This window comes from Solea solea, chromosome 13 (genome assembly GCF_958295425.1).
Source record: "Solea solea chromosome 13, fSolSol10.1, whole genome shotgun sequence".
Taxonomy (NCBI): Eukaryota; Metazoa; Chordata; class Actinopteri; order Pleuronectiformes; family Soleidae; genus Solea; species Solea solea.
Genome location: NC_081146.1, coordinates 20,009,063 through 20,026,200, shown reverse-complemented (window position 1 = coordinate 20,026,200; position 17,138 = coordinate 20,009,063). Strand labels below are relative to the sequence as shown.

At 40.6% G+C, this 17,138-nt stretch overlaps 2 protein-coding genes across 2 annotated transcripts; both read left to right on the top strand.

Moving 5' to 3' along the window:
- The first annotated feature begins 77 nt into the window (after positions 1–77).
- Positions 78–2,670, top strand: LOC131471156 (THAP domain-containing protein 6-like). Its single transcript, XM_058647518.1, has 4 exons — positions 78–317; positions 508–703; positions 843–959; positions 1,724–2,670. Exons 1-4 carry the CDS (start codon positions 238–240, stop codon positions 1,958–1,960), a joined length of 630 nt encoding a protein of 209 aa, XP_058503501.1. The 5' UTR covers positions 78–237; the 3' UTR covers positions 1,961–2,670.
- A 3,442-nt stretch (positions 2,671–6,112) lies between these two features.
- Positions 6,113–16,673, top strand: mc2r (melanocortin 2 receptor). Its single transcript, XM_058648433.1, has 3 exons — positions 6,113–6,470; positions 12,936–14,065; positions 15,476–16,673. The coding sequence occupies exons 2-3, from the start codon at positions 13,710–13,712 to the stop codon at positions 16,023–16,025; spliced, it is 906 nt and encodes a 301-aa protein (XP_058504416.1). The 5' UTR covers positions 6,113–6,470; positions 12,936–13,709; the 3' UTR covers positions 16,026–16,673.
- The last annotated feature ends 465 nt before the right edge of the window (positions 16,674–17,138 follow it).

The window sequence follows — 17,138 nt, the reverse complement described above, 5'->3', positions numbered from 1 at the left end:
TCGTGATGTGGGGGGGGCAAGAAGTGTTCGACAGCGGAGAAGACCCGCCCCTAGCCTGCATCTGATTGGGTAATTTTGTTTTCCCCCTTAACTCCAACCAATAAGTTATTTCTATCTGAAACCTCTCCAACCTCAGTCGCAGAATAGGGCGGGGCATAGACGTGCATACGTAGATGCCGCATTCAGAGTAAGTCAACGTAGCCGCCATTTTGGGAAGGGCACGGACTGGGAAGAACGATGCCTAACTCTTGTTCTGCTTGTGGCTGCACTAATCGCTGCAATATTCAAGCAAGATCCCAGGGAATTACTTTTCACAAGTATGTGCATTAAAAACGTCATATTGAGACCTAAAGTAGCTAAGGTGCTGGATAATGCTAAGACATGTACCTGTTGTTGACTGTTTTCAGAGGTGGAGGTTGTCTCAGCTGCAGCTTAAAAAAAGATGCAGAATAATTACCCTGTTTTATTGCTGTCAATTGTTAGACTAACTTTACTCTCACTTTGAAGGTTTCCCAAGGATGATGTGCTGAGGAAGCTTTGGGAAGTAGCCCTCAGAAGGGAAGGTTTCAATGCAAGTCAGTCATCCAGACTCTGCAGTGAACACTTCAGACAGGAGGACTTTGACAGGACAGGTCAAACTGTCAGGATCAGAGAAGGAGCTGTTCCATCTGTCTTTCCCAATTTCCCAGCTCATCTCCAAAGGGTAGGTGAAGGCTTTAAGTGTTAGTTAAATCAGTGTTACACACACTATGCTGAAAATGTTGGTTGAGGAACCATTGCATTTCTTTAGATACAGTAGTTCATCTGTTCAAGGTTTAAAATGAGCTTTTCTTTCATTAAAGCCAGTGGAAACCAGGATGACACTGACCTCAAAGAAGGCTCAGGAGAGCACATCCGTTAACTCCTCAAAACCCATCCAAGAGACGGAGCCTCTGTCTGTGCCTTATGTGCCCAATGTTGTGAGTACCCCCCCCCCCCCAAACATTAACCAACATCATCCTGCCCTTATTCAAACCTTGTTTTCACATTTTATTTCTTGCACATTACTTGGACATATTTATTTAATACTCTTATTTCCTTACCTTATTTCTATTCTATTATTCCTTGTTGTGATTTTTGGCTGCTGTAACACTGCAAAATGTCCCCATGTGAGATGGATAATTGAATATCTTATCTTATTAATATGTATCACAATTATTATTTTTTTAAGACTTGGTAAAAGTGCATTTGTGTGCATTTCCATCAACCGCTGTAAAGCAAACACTGGGAGTTAGTTCTAGAGTTAGATATAAGTGTGCAAATAGTAGTTGTTGATATATGGTTGTGTTTCATACCTGCTGCACTTCATTTTTGCGGTAATATTTGCTTCTTACACTAAATGCAGGAATGTTGTGGTTACCTAATCTTCGTCACATGAAGTCTAAATGTCCACTTTTATTCATTTACTACATAGCGCTCAGTCAAATCTATCTTTTGTTACAAGACTTTTTCTGTGTTTTTATGCTTAAATCAAAATTATGCATAAAGACAGGCCGATGTAAACCCACCTACACTCATGCGCATGCTCATACAGTGAATCTGCATCATACACACTCACGCAGTGCCATCAGTGGGATTGAGGGCTGATGAGATTTTGAATGCAGACCATCTGACAGCACACTGTATGAGCCATTGACTGGCTGTGACTGATGAATCCAAATATTTTCATCCTCGTCTCTACCAGGACCACTTCTACGCACTGCCTACATCTGCCTCTGATCTGACAGCCAGACTCAATCAAGCCTTGACTCGGATAGAGAGTCTGGAAAGAGAGATGAGGAACGCAAAGGATCGAGAGCGGAGAGCAAAGAACACGCTGCATGGTCTCGTGGAGTATCTGAGGCAGAAGAACCTCTTAAATGAGGAGCTAAAAGACTGGCTGGATTTATACTCGGGTAAAGTGAAAAGAAAAAAGACATGAGACAGTCGGGGCTAACGCGGGTGTTATGTAATGTTAACAGGGTTCCAATCCAGCATTAATACACGTCAGACGACACTGTCTTCTGGTCTGGTGCGATAGACACGGCATGTCATGTTAGGTGATTACAGAGCCAAATATTTGTGCTGTCACAGCTGAGAGGAGGAGGGGTTAAACCATGGGGTGTGGCTACGTGACATGTGTGAAGAAGAATGTAAACAAACCATGGCGTCTGAAGCTGTCTCTATGACACTTGCTGTGTTAGGCTGCAAGAATAGGAAACTGGTCGGACAACGTTAAACGTATGAGATTTTGTTGGTCGGCTCCATTTTATTTCAAGCATTTACTTGAAATGTTTTGGAAAGTGTTGATCAATCATTAAAAAAATAGAAAAGTGAAGTGTTGCATGGCCCTGCAGAAGGCTGTAGTCGCCACTAGAGAGCAGTGTTGTACAAACAATTTCACTGTGTTTTTTTTGTTTTGGACAGATACACTGTACTGGCATCAGCTGGAATTCATTACGCTGTTAATGATAACGACATTTCCTCTGTAGTGCAGAACATTTTAAAGTTGAACATCATAACTCAAATTAAGATAAGCTAAGCAGTCAGCCTACATGTGTTTCAATCACCAGCAGGGACTGAGTCTGAGGTTCTGTCATAGTTTAGTCACATAACTGTGAAAGTTTGAAACCAGAGTGGAATCTTATTGGGGGGGGGGGGGGGGGGGGGGGTTTCTCATGTCAATAAATCTCCTCAGCCAAAGGAAAACTCCTTTTTGATAAATAACATGTTGATATGGCACGTTAATGGCATTTAACCAAAAAAAAAAAAAAGAAGAAAATATTCACCTTTGTTCAGCATATTTTTCCATATAAAGGCATGCTGCACTGTGTGGGATTTTATGGTAAGCTAGTGTGCACGTGAAGCTGACTAAAATATGATGCTTTTCAAACAACAGTGAGACTGTGTGTGTGTGTGTGGATGTAATGTAGATTTGTTTTTTTCTCTTTTTGGACCTTGAGGACTGCAAAAGTCTACCTTATCGCAGCTGTTGGAAATGGAAAGACAGACACACACTGCATTTTCTATTGAATCCTCGAAGACTATATGTGAGCCTCGGGGGGACATTTGAGATCACACAATCTACTTATATGATATAACTGAAATAGAATAGCGTTTATGGTTTCCTCAGTGAGTATGTATTCATTTTGTTACAATTTTATCTTCCATTATATGCAAGGATTCATCTTCCCCCTTAAGACTACCTTAGCTTTAAGTGCAATACTTGCACAATTATTACAAGACTAAAATGCAGGAACCAAAAATTAACCCTGAGTGATTTTGGGGGGAAGAAATGGTCTGATGTCTCATGATACAGTGTGGACTTATACGTCTCTTAACCTTAATGCTAATTATACTAATTTTTTCAAATCATTAATAAAAACACAAGCTTTGCTACAGGAAGGGAACATTTTCTCTTAAGCTTGAGGGAAAAGGCAGGCAATAAGATGAAAATGAAAGATGATGAAATATTTGGCCACTTCAACCGTCTTGTTAAAATCCTTTGAGGGTGAGGCACTGTGTGTGCATGTGTATGACACGAAAAATAAAATAGAATAAATGACAGACGACACTCACTCTGCATGGAATGAGAGAGTTTGGTGGCGCAAATTACATTCCCTTCAAATTAACCTTGTGGTTTTCCTTTGGGAATTGTTGCTCACCCCTTAAAAGTAGGGACTGTATTCAAAGACATGTTCTTTCACTAATCAGTCTCTTATTACGGAGCGTTGGGGAGTCCTTTCAAGTGCAAATTCTACTGTATATATTCTCCTAAGATTTGTATCATCACCTTGATGCTCTTTCCAGTTTCTTACTTCACAGTTGCTGTTCACATATTTTCTGGTTTACTTGTGAAATCGTCTTGTAAAAATTGCACAGATGGAATTTCAGCTACACCAGCCTCACATACATATTACCTGCATCCACTTCTCCATACATCAGTTTGAAATCTGCACTTTTTACACAGAGGAGGATATTTTCACATGCAATAACTGGGAAATTGCATGTAGCTGCCTCAGTTCCAGGCTTCTCATCACTGCAATACATGAATCCATCCATCTTTTACCGCTTTGTCCTCCACATGAGGGTCATGGGTGGCACTGTGCCAATCTCAGCTGATATAGGGGCGAAAGGCGGTGTCACAGCCTGAACAGCACTACAATCCATCACAAGCATGCTTTAGGACTGTAGGAGGAAACCGTAGAACCTGGAAAAAAACCCACGCACCCACAGGGAGAACATGCAAATATGTAAACTCCATTCAGGAAGGCCCTTGTTCCAAAATCCAGGTCTTCTTGCTGCAAAGGCAAGAGTGCTAACCACTACACCAACCTTTTGTAGCTCACTGTGTTAGCCTCACAGCAAGAAGGTCAGGAGTTTGGATCCCGGTTCAATCGAGGGCCGAGAGAGACATAAGAACAATAATAGTTAGGAATCAATAATGGTCCTAATCATAAACCATTGCCAACATTCACTCACTCACTCACTCACTCATCTTCTACTTCTGCTTTCCAATCCCAGCTCACATAGGGTGAAAGTGTTTTTCACGTGTATCTGTGAGCTGGCAAATGTCTGCTGAAGTCCACAAAGGACAGTGAAGTAAGCTCAGATGCTGCAGGAATCCAAGATGAGCAAGAACCATGTGAGGATGGGGGGGGGGGGCACTCTCGAGTTGAGTCACCGACAATTATACGTCACAACTTTCTGATTATTTGTCCCTCACTGTACCTGCACGCCATCTCCTCCTCCTTCCCACGTGCTTCCATTATGACAGTCACTAATAGCAGTGTACTGTATGTCCAACCATTAGTCCCAATCTGTCACTGTTTTTGTCCCTCTCTGATTGTCTGCTGGCCTTTCCTGTCCAACCTCCAGTAAGACATAATTATTTTTTCTCACGATGTAATTGCTGTCAGGCTTTTTTTTTTCTTAGCACATTGCGCTGTTTGAATGAAGCTTTCTGCAGGTCAGAAGATCTTTATCAAAATAGACTTGACTAGACTATAAATAAAAATCAATATTGACTATGAACTTATAAAATAAGAAAATCTGTTCAGAACCTTGCCAGTAAACAAAAAATTCCTATCGTTATGTTGTTCAAATATCAGTTTTATTCAAAATTCAAAGGGTGCATTGTTTAATTTAATCTTAATATCTTGATTTTGCTAATGAAAAATTACAAAATTTCATTTAATTAACAGCATGAGACATTGTGGGCTGAGCTGTATCACTTATTTTTTATATTGTTAATGTGAAGTTGCATACAGTAGTTAGTAAGTGACACTTAGCTCGTTAACTGCACATGCTCATAATTGGGGGCATATAAAAATAGGCATCTCCATTAAAAACGTCACCAGGAGACACAACTGTTCATGCATTCATTCACCTTTCACCTTCTACCGCTTTATCCCCCACATTAAGGTCAGGGTGGGGCGCTGACTGCTAATTAAAAATGCAGTTGCTATTTGGAAAACAGTCAACTTGCAAAGATTCAACAAATAATTAGTATGTATGTATACTGTACATATATATCATTCATTTTATTATATTGTACACAAATAGGTTTTTAAGCATGACTGAGATTGTTCAAGAACATTTATAGGCAAGGATGACAGTTAATCATTTTATAGGATGGCTTTCCCACTCCGTTATTGGGTGTTATTAACAGTTTACACATGAGGACCCAAATGCCAGACAGAGGCACAGATGCGGGTTTATAAAATGTTTTATTGAGGATCAGAACGAAGGTCGGTACACGGTTTAACTAGGCAGTGGTGTCTCATAATGAAAGGCTAAAAAGCAAGGTCAGGTGACTTACAGCAAACAGGCTGGAATACTGACACAAAGAAAAAACAAGGAAAGTAGACATGATTCACAAGGTATACTGTCTGTTGTAAAACGAAACAGGGACTCATGTCCAGAACTGAAAATGAGAGTCTAGTTGAATGCAAGAAGTCTAAAGAACAGAAAAAAATAGGGACAGGGACAGAGCTGAGAGTTGTTGAATGTGGGGTCTTATTTACAAAAAAGAGACCAATAAGCTCTACTCCCATATTTACTTTCATTAATAAAATACTGTATATGTGTCCAAACAGAGAGAAAATAACAAGAGCGGTGCGGAGAGGGTCGGTGCACGGGCCGTCCATGTGCTGATACCATTAATGGTCATGCTGACAAACAAGAAAAACACCGAAAGGGGCTAAAAAACAAGCACCACAGCCTTGGTGAGGCAGCCTTTCAAGGCTACAACAACAGCGTTACCCCCTTCCCTCCTACATGAACACACTCACAAACCTAAAAACCTTTTGGAGGACAGGTTCATTTCAGCTCTTACATCAGTACCCTTTGTTCAGACCAACAAAATGAATGATGAAAAAGACTAATCATCTCCTAAAAGGCCTCTAAACAGGAAGGTTGTCTCTGCAGCTGGCAGCAAAGGAAGAAGCAAAGTAAGGCTCATCATTCTACGTTTGATTTAAGCTTTTTACATTAATAGTGACTAATCAAGGACTGAACCATGATGTAGCGGAGTATAAAATCCTGTGGAATAATTAGATGACCTAAAAGCCAGAATATAATGCAGACAGAGGTGGACTCATGACATACTGGTGAAACGTAACAATAGCTCTGTCCATTACCATTGCTACTGTAATTCTGTGCAGCTCAGGCTGATTCATTATGGCTTTGATCATCTTTCAATGGGAGCTCCCTCTTGAAGAATGGATCTTCTATTGTTCTATTGTTGTGGCTCACTTAACTGTCTGTTCCGTTACGAAATGTGATCAATTCCAGAGCTCTTGTAGTGCTACACGTGTAAAGACACCTGATTGACCCTCAGCATAGATAATGCAGAGGACAAACTGGGAAGAGAATGAAGGAGAGGAAATGCACAAATGTTTCTTAGGAGAGGCTCATGGCAGGCAAGAGTTTAGGTATCAGATGGGAGGAAACATAATGTCCTTAATGCTGTCCTTAACGAAGATGAAATTAAATTAAATTAAAGCCTGTTTGAGTTGATCTAATGTATTTCCTGATGTATTTAAAGGTCCACTGCATTAGACTGGGTTGAACTTATTTGGCAGAAAATGGAATGTAACACAGTTCTATTAATGGGATTTTACCACAGAATCATTACCTTTATTTTCCCATCAAACGTGGGCTTTCACTAATGGACCATTGTTTTTAATGGGCAAACAAAACCGAACTATTGAGTTTTAATGATAACTACGACCATATGGTTCTCCTACATGCTTGGAATGGAAGGGTTAGGTGAGACATTCAGCACCTTTAAAGCTTTTCTTTTTTTTATTCCATGGCTTTGTTGTATAATAGATGATTATGGCATTCTTTTGTCTATTCTATTCTATTCTGTAGAGCAGATCACTGCTGTGTTTGACAGACCACTGCTGGAGATGCTGTCTGTTGTGAATGTGGTCAGCCCTTTCATCAGGGTGAAATAACTTCATGGAGTCTGATCATAAACTCCAACGCACCTGGATTAGCACACTAAAACAAATAAAATGAAATGAAAAGAATATATTATTATGACTGAAAATTCATATGCAGTGAATTCAACTTTTCTGACAACTTTTCTGACATTTCCCTTGTTCCTTGGAGTTGTTTGAATTCAGTTTATGTGGTTAACATATTTATCCTCTCACGGCTAAGACCCTTATTTTAAGTGGGTAATGAGAAGGGTGCAAGCGCTGCAATTTCCACTTTTATGGATGCAATTACCTTGACTTTGACTCTGACTTTGTTACGGAAAAGAAATGAGGACATGAAAACAGCCCAGAGGAAACAACGGAGTTTAGGCATGAGAACTCTGTGGGGGAAAATGGTTTCATTTATTTTATGTCACATTAGTGTGGCTGTGAAATAAGATGGAAAGATAATGTGCGGGGGGATGATTGTTACTGGGGGAAAATCCTCTGACATTTGGATGCAGTACTTTGACATCAACTCCATCCTTGTTCAACATGGCAGTGTCTCTGATTTGTACCCAAAATGAAAAAAAAAAATTTCTAGTTAAGTTCCGGCGAATGCCAACTGCCCATTTTGTGAACAATCCTCGCCGTTTATTGAACAGAACATTTCACGATAATTATTGTAGTTGCACTTCAGTAGGAAATCGGCTCGGTGAAGGGCACTGTGAAAGAATGTTGAACCTGTCTCACATGGTTCTCTCACGTTTCCCGACAGTTGCCATAAAAACTGACTTCATCGCATTTGTCTTAAGACATAGTCAAACAGTTAATTTTCTGTATATCACAGCCATCAATAACCTTATCAGAGAAGTCCGTACACATTCTACCGTTTCTACAATGCCTCAGAGCATAAAGCGGCTCCTCAAACAGTAATAGTTTGTCCAAGTTTGCTGAGAAAGTACTTCATTGACCTGCGCAGGAACCGTTTACCGCTGAACTTTATTTAACAACTTTGGGGTTAAGTGAAGCCCCAAAGCCTGTTCACACAGCATTAGTGTTGGACCTCGTCAAGGCTCCAGTTTAGTGATTCAATTGAAGCAAAGCCCCTCTGTCAGAAGTGAACTCCTGGTGCTAATACTCGACGCTGCTACTGCAAAACGAACATGTTTCCTTTAGCTTTAGCAGTTCAGACGAGAGCTGGTCAGTTTTTTTAATATTTTGTGTCCTATACCCTATACATACTGAACATAAACATGAAGATGTTAATGCGATAAGAAAGTGATAGTGATATAACAACAACAGAAGCTGCCAGGAATAATCTTCTCTTGAGAGAAATTCATCAATTTCACTCATGTCATTTAATCAATCATGTCTGATACACGATGTTCCTGCAGATTTTATCCCAAATGTTTAATTGACCTTTAAGCTTGATGACATCTGGATATCGACCGTGTGCGACTACACACGCACACACACGCGCTGGTTTTGCATTCTTTGTGTGGAGACTCATAAGAATAATGCATTTCCTATCCCCTTACCTTAACCTTAACCATCACAACTAAATGCCAAACCCTAACCTTTACCCTTACCCTAACCAGCTAAAACCAGCTCTTAGTCCTCAAAAAAGTTGTGTGACACTGCCTACTAAAGACATAACCCTAACTGTACATTTAAACCTAACCTAAAAACTAAGTCTAATCTTAACCTTAGAATCAAGTCTTAGCCATAAAAATACCCTTTAAAGGTGTTAGGACCAGAACAAAATGTCCTCATAAGGTCAAGCTGCCCTCACAAAGACAGGTGAGATAGAGAGAGATTTGTATGACTATACTGTACTTGTGAGGTATATTTCTTTCTACTTAACTTGTTTCACGGAACACCGACTTGTTGACCTGTCACATTCTCGAGCCCTTTACCGTGGCCTTAACATCACAACTAAATCCTTATCTTAACGCTGCAATCAAAAAGCTGCACAGTCCGCAAATACTAACGGCTGATTTACACAGCTGTCTTGAGGCCTCGTGGTGCTATGGAATGTTTGCCTCCATCCCAGGAAGTCTGCCGACTTAAAGGAGCTCTTCGAGGTCTCAGTGCCTTGACCGAGTGATTATCCTAAACCTAACCACTCAATCTCAGCGCTTAATCCTAGCAGCCTCTGTGTGGAACCTCAAAGTCAAAAGTTGAAAACCCTATGGGTGGAAATATACAACTGGGAAAATCTGGTACGTGAATAAACTTTAGTAATAACTGAGATAAGGATGTACATTTTTATAGCACCAAGTCCAATTAACGGCGATAACACAACCGTTAGATTGCTTGTGAGATTAGATTGTCAAAATCCACTTGAAAAATAAGCCCTAACCTGAATAAACTGAGGTAATAATCCCAAAGACAAATTGAAATTTAAATCCAAGTGATGGCTCTTGTGACTAAATTTGACCCTGATACCTTTAAAGCAACGTTCACACCTCATGATTTCCAACCTGGTGACACAGTCGGCAATTTGTCCAGCGACTTGCAGCTAGTCACCGCTAACTGGCACGTGATTAGTTGTAAGCGGTCACTCAGTGTGAAATATCCAAAGATTTAGTCTGAAGACTCTTCAATGTTTTCCCACGACGTTGGAGAACCTGATTTCAGCGCGCTGGAAATACTATGATCATACTTGATCCAAGTCTCAGATAACTCCAACTCCACCCCCAGCCAATCAGAAACCATTTTTTGGGTGAAGGCGGCTAAAACTTGAACAGAAAAGAACTCCCGGTTCATCAGAGAGAAGAAATAATCATGGAAGAGTTCAGGAACAACACTGCTACAATGAAAAATCTGCAGTCCGCCTGTAGAAATGAAACCAAGCTTAATCACTATTGTGTGTGCACTATTCCTGCGTCACCGAACTCACAGCAATCAGAAGACAGCATGACATGCAGCGTGCCATGCAGAATCATCCTGCAACTTCACTCCTGTGAACCTCTGTGAATTTCTAAAGCTTCAGAAGGAATTATTATGTTGGGTTTACACTCCAAATACAGAAAAAACGTGTCAGACCAGTCAGATTATGGACATCAGGGAATGGATTTGTTATCTAGGTGATGTGGGAAAGTGGAAGAGCCGTTGATGTGACATCTGACAGCTCCCAACTGCTTTCTCAGCAAATGTCAATCACTGCTCATAGATTAAAACATCATTAAATATTTATCCAGCAGCAGATGTTCAGGGATGCCAATGATGGGTAGTATTTTTGCACATGGTGAATTTGACCCATCCTTCTTACACACTAGTGGTGAACACACACACATGCAGGTAAAAATCAATGCTCATTCATGTGCGTTTCCATCCACTCCAAACATTGGGAGGTGGTTCATTGAGATACACAGTAGGGAGTGAAACAGTCACTGCAGTAGAATAAGAAGAAGCAACGTGTTGACAAAATGTGAGAAGAAGCGATGAAAGAAATTGTCACTGCTGCTTCCCATGTATCAGCTTAATCTTTCTCTATATCTTCTTTAGACTTTCATACAGACTGAGGTATTTCTGTTGTTAGTTCTTATCTTTCATTTCATCCCCATCTTTTTTTTCCAGTGCGATTTCTATGTTAAACCAGTGGTGTTGTGGTTTATAATTCAACCAGTCATAGCCTTTGTGCAAATATGAGCCGTTACACCAGCGAAACCTCATGACAGTATAAAAACAGCATAGATAAGAAATGAGTCATGTAAGAAGTACACTGACACCGAGTTATTACCCATGATTAAACCTCATTTTCTAAGTGCTCGCGGTTTAATGGAAATCATTGGTTCATGCCCAATATGCTGCTTGAATCTGGTCCAAATACTCCGATCATAACAGATTGATCGGCCTAAAGAACAGTGTGCAGAACATCACAGGAAATCATGTGAAAGCTTGTGCTGCTCACAGTAATTAATGTAGGGGCTTTAATTCATGAAACGCTCTGCTTTTAGTTTCACCTCGTCATCAGTGTAATAAAAATAAATCCCTGCCGTTACTTGTATATTCTATTCTATTCTATTCTATTCTATTCTATGTTTGTTGTTTCTCTTAAGTGGCACTATCTGAAGCAAACAACTGCAGAGGAGTGCAGTTTCCTCCTGTAACACATCTATAGACGCGGGCTGTTTTTATCTGAAAACACCGCTTTCAAGTAAAAGGGTAGCTCGGATGGATGTAGCCCTAATGCACAAACAAAGATACAATTTACAGAAGATGCTCCCAGACAGGTCACATGACACTAGCTTGCTGCAAAAAGCTTTGTAATTGCAGCGTGGCAAATTTCTCTCCTACCTACGAAATGCCAGGACTCTTTAGTAAGAAGTAGTATAAATACATATAGTATCCACCGGCCCTGACAATGTTTCAAGATGTTAAAAATCTGAGACTGAGAGTGCTTTTATTTTGAAATTGGTTCAATGTGTGGGGTAGGGTAGACAGATATAGACATTTAAACTATTTTGCTGTGAACTGTTGTGGAAAAACAGGAAAGCACTTTATTCTGAGAAAAGCAACGTGGCTCAGGTCACTCAATCACACAGGCAAACAATAACAAAATGTGTTTCTAAAATCATGCTGCAGTTGCATGAATTCTATATCTATCTATCTATCTATCTATCTATCTATCTATCTATCTATCTATCTATCTATCTATCTATCTATCTATCTATCTATCTATCTATCTATCTATCTATCTATCTATCTATCTATCTATCTATCTATCTATCTATCTATCTATCTATCTATCTATCTATGATAATGTAGGTGCCCAAATGAAAAGCAAGACACAAACATGCTGCTCACACACCCAGTGTGGCCCAGGACACTGTACTGTACGTACTTACTGCAGCACTGGTACAATTCATTTCATTTAATAACGTCCTTTGTCCTTTTTGACTAAAGTTGTCCTCTTGTTTTGTTTGTTTTTTTGTAAAGAGACAGAAACAAGGAGGCAGACTGCAGACAGCTGTTGGCCTAATATTTCACTTTTAAACTTTGCACTTTGGAACTGTCATTTATTCCAGTTTCCTTTATTGTGGCCTCTTCTGAAAACGCCAAGGTCACATTCCGACAAGTTCTGGATAAAAGCTCAGCATGATTATATCCATTTTCTTCGGGCTTGATGCGCTGATTCCCCAGATCACAAAGTACTTTTTTAAATTTTGTTTTTACTCAAGATTGATGGAAAAAGATTCCCTTAAAATGTGTTTCATAACCTATGAAGAGCGCCCATTTATCAGGCTGGAACTAAACTATAGTTGAAGGCAGAATAAGTTTGGAGAACAAGACCTTGCATAAAAGGTCGCATCACTCATCACTACGAAAATACACGGTGTTACAGCCATTATTGTCCACAAATTCTTCATGGATCCATCGTGTGATATATTGAAATATCAATATTGAATACATTCAACTGACGCAGGATTACCTGAAGCCTCTAGGTTTTAATAAATGGATGTTGTTGTTGTGTTTTCACAGGTAAAGCTTTCTCTTGTGAATAAACAGGAGACGCAGACACAGTCACACGACTGGAGACCGTGACTGAGCTGGAGCAGGAGACAGGACACACGGAAACTTTTCTTCTTTTTTTTCTGATGCATTACTCAAGGGGAGAAAGTCCCACAGTATCAGCTGAGAACTTCACCACCACCATCACCATCACCAGTTCATGTCCTCATGAACGTCTGCGGTTCATTGCTTGTTATTGCACTGGAGCGCACTCGATGCAGTGTTAAATTTGGATTCTTTTTGAGTCTTTTGACTAACACACTCATTAGTTTCAGTCAGTGATAGTTTAGCAGCTGCTTTGATTTTGTTATTTTGTTATTCTGTAATGTGAGCCTGAGGCTTTTCGTTTGACAAAAAAAAACAGAAAACATTTGAGCGAAGGATCAAATGTTTTCTTGAAGAAAGATCTTTTCCTCACAATACATCCATTTATTGACAAAAGTAAAACCAGCTCTACATGACTTCATATACAGTAGCTAAACAACTTCCCCAGTGTTAATGTCATAGTATTTTTTACTTTATATACGTTTTTTTTCTTACTTTCTGGTTTTCGTTGACAAACACTGAGAAGAAAGTCACAGAAATTTCAAGTTACATGAGTGAGGCTGAATCTTGAGCATGGACCCAGTGAAGTGAGGATGAGACAATAAAATCAACTGGTTCCCAGACATCCTGTGAACTTCAGAGGACAAGAGGACATTGGTGTCCAGTCACTTATCATTTTTAACGAGCTGTTTAATCAGAATGATGAACACGACCTCAGTGGCCCACTCTGACTGCCCCGAAGTCAAAATCCCTGCCAGTCTCTTCACCACCATCGGATTAATCAGCCTGGCTGAGAACTTCCTGGTGGTCTTGGCTGTCATACGGAACAGAAACCTTCACTCTCCCATGTACTGCTTCATCTGCAGTCTGGCAGCCTTCAACACCATTGCCAGCGTCACCAAAACCTGCGAGACTATCATGATTGCAATTGCCGACGGGGGCACGCTGGAGAAGAAGGGTTCCTCTGAGACCAAGCTGGACGACATCATAGACTCCCTGCTGTGCATGTCCTTTGTTGGCTCCATCTCCAGTTTCCTGGCCATTGCTGTGGACCGGTATGTTTGTAGGGATTGGGATTTGCTCACATTATTTAGATCTGTGGTTCTCAAACTGTGGTACGTGTACCACCGGTGGTACGTGAGCTTCCTCTGGTGGTACATGGAGGAAATTCGGAAATACTGCTCTACTTTATATACCAGGTATAATAAATGAAATAATACTAATACTAAGAGTCACCTTATCGCTCACTTCATCTTAATCAAATTTCACTACTCCAGTGTGTGAAGTATATGTGAGGAAGAGCGGGATTATGAGAGAGCAAACTATCTTATTGGGATTAAATCTGTATTTAAACGTTGGTGATAACGGTGTTACTTTGAGAGCTCAATGTTTTCTAATAATTCTAATTTAGATGAAGTCTCACAACCTTTAGAGGTTACGTACATTTGTGTGAAGAAGAAGTTAACACAAATGTGTGTTCTGTGATTCTGTGGTTGTGTTCTCTACAGATTTTAGACCCGATAATTAATCACCAGCTGCAAGTGCTTAAATTCAGAACATCGGGTCCCTCTCTCGGGGACTCTGACTCAGCAGATACGTTACTCGAAAATTGGCAAGCTCGTAGCCTATAAGCAGCGGTTGTCAGTATTACAGGGGCTTGTGTTTTCTAACCAAAGGACTGTTGATTTAATGCCCAGCTCCTCTGGTCTGCATGCCAAAATGTCCTCAAGCAAGACACTCCTAATTGCCTGACATTGTATTCTTTTGAGTTGACCAAGATTTGAAACAATAGAAAGCAACTGAACAGAACCTGTTACAAGTTTTAATGTTTGGCTTTATCACTGTAAATAGAGACAATTTAAAGCCTCTTCATACTTCTCAGTCTTTCATTGATACTAGAGTGAGGGTCCATGGCAGTCTGGCATTGCATACCTGATCCCACATGCTGGCTACATCCTTCTATATTTTCATTTCATAACAGGAATTTCAGTTTTCTGTGTCTGCATCCATACTAATACAAAAAATGTACATCGCATGACCCTTTAGTTGCACTTGGTATGGGTTTGTCAGTATAAACAGGAAGCCGATAATCTCCGAGGCAGTTGTTTGCTTACTATTTTTTTTCAATAGGATTACTAACAGGAAACAATTATAGTCAAAAGGATGTGCAAGTATTCAGTAGACTGGCGATGAAGTGAGTTTGCATAGATTACATTACTAAAGGTGAGTTTTCCAACTAAAACTAACTGAGTTCTCAATCCAGAGTGAAAAATAAAGTCAAAAAATGTCATAGAATGGATGTAATCTCTAGTCCACACGTATTGTCCTACCTGGACCATGCACACTTGTGGACCTCAGCAGTATGCATTGATCTTTCCCATTCAAACAGATAAACCATCCAAATGAAACTCAATGGTCCAAATATGATTTGAGCAGAGAACTAAACTGGTTGTTGTCGTTTTCAGTTACATCACCATCTTCCACGCACTGCGGTATCACAACATCGTGACAATGAGGCGCACCAGGGCCATCTTGGCTGTCATCTGGACAACATGCGGGGTGTCAGCTGTGCTCATGGTGAGGTTCTTTGATTCCAAGTTCATCATGATCTGCTTTGTCATCTTCTTCGTCCTCTCCTTGGCGATTATCTGCTTTCTCTACGCCTTCATGTTCATGCTGGCTCGCATCCACGCCCGCAAGATCGCAGCTTTGCCCACAACTGCCGGGTTGAAGTGTCGTTGGCGGGGGCGCAGCATGAGAGGGGCTCTGACTCTCACCATCCTGGTTGGGACGTTCATGGTGTGTTGGGCCCCGTTTTTCCTCCACCTCATCATCATCATGGTGTGCCCCACAAACCCATACTGTGAGTGTTACCGATCGCTGTTCCAGCTGCACATGGTGCTGATGATGTGCCACGCCCTGATCGACCCGGCCATCTACGCCTTCCGCAGTGCAGAGCTCAGACAAACCTTCAGGAGGATGCTGCTCTGTTCATACTGGATGCAGTGCTCATAGACTGCAGCCCAAACCACATTTGTAAGCATATCTGATCAGAATCTTATATATTGATATATAGTGATCAGATCTGATCTGCGTGTGTCCATATTGACAGTGTCTAGTCTAATCTATTTGTATATTTACAGGCCACACCCCAGTAAAACAAGTTAGTCTTACCTTCACTCACTCACTCACTCACTCACCTTCTTTCACATGAGGGTCCCAGCTGACATAGGGCGAAAGGTGGGGTACACCCTGGACAGGTCGCCAGTCCATCACAGGGCCACACAGAGACAAACAACCCGCCACTCGCACGTGCCGTCAGTTTAGTGCCCAATTTGCCTAATCCCCCGGAGATGCATGCAAACTCCATGCAGAAAGGCCCTTGGATGACACAAATCTGTGCCTGTCCTAAATGGTTTTTTTTACACTGTTGTCCTCCACTGTGTCAATCATCTAACCCGCCTCCAATTCACATCCGTCTCTCCAGATCTGCGTCATTATTGGAGTCACACTACGAATGATGCAGAGGACACTTTGAAATCCATCTGAGCGACTTTCAGATTGAAACTGATCTGTACAAAATCCGATCAGAATCGCATTCGAAACCACCTCCGTACGATGGATCTCATGTTTTTTAAGCTGTTCAAACTGCCAAAAAATAAAACTAAACAGGGCCTTAGAGAAATCCTATGTACGTGATTTATTTAAACCCTTGTTTATCTGTTTCTTTTTACCTGGAGTGCTTTACTGTGTAGCATATATTTACAACCGGTAGTCAACATTACAATAGAACATTTTTGTTCCCTTCTTGTTTATCCAATCTGGTAATTAGTGCAGGTTAATGCAAGGCTTCTGCCTCCAGTACATTTCTACAGTACAGTTATTTTGTGTTTGAGTGCATGTTTGTTTTCATGTCCTCTCCAAAAAGGAACATTTTCTTGTTTATTTACCTTTTTTTTTCATGAGACACCCAAAATCAAAGGCCACTCATTTATCCATCCACCCACCCGGTCAATCAACCAACGAACATTGTCGTTACTCTGAAGATGTAATTTAATTTTCAATGTAATTTACAGGACCGCAGCGCACCTCAGCTACTCAACAACAACAATACAACCATGTTTCCGG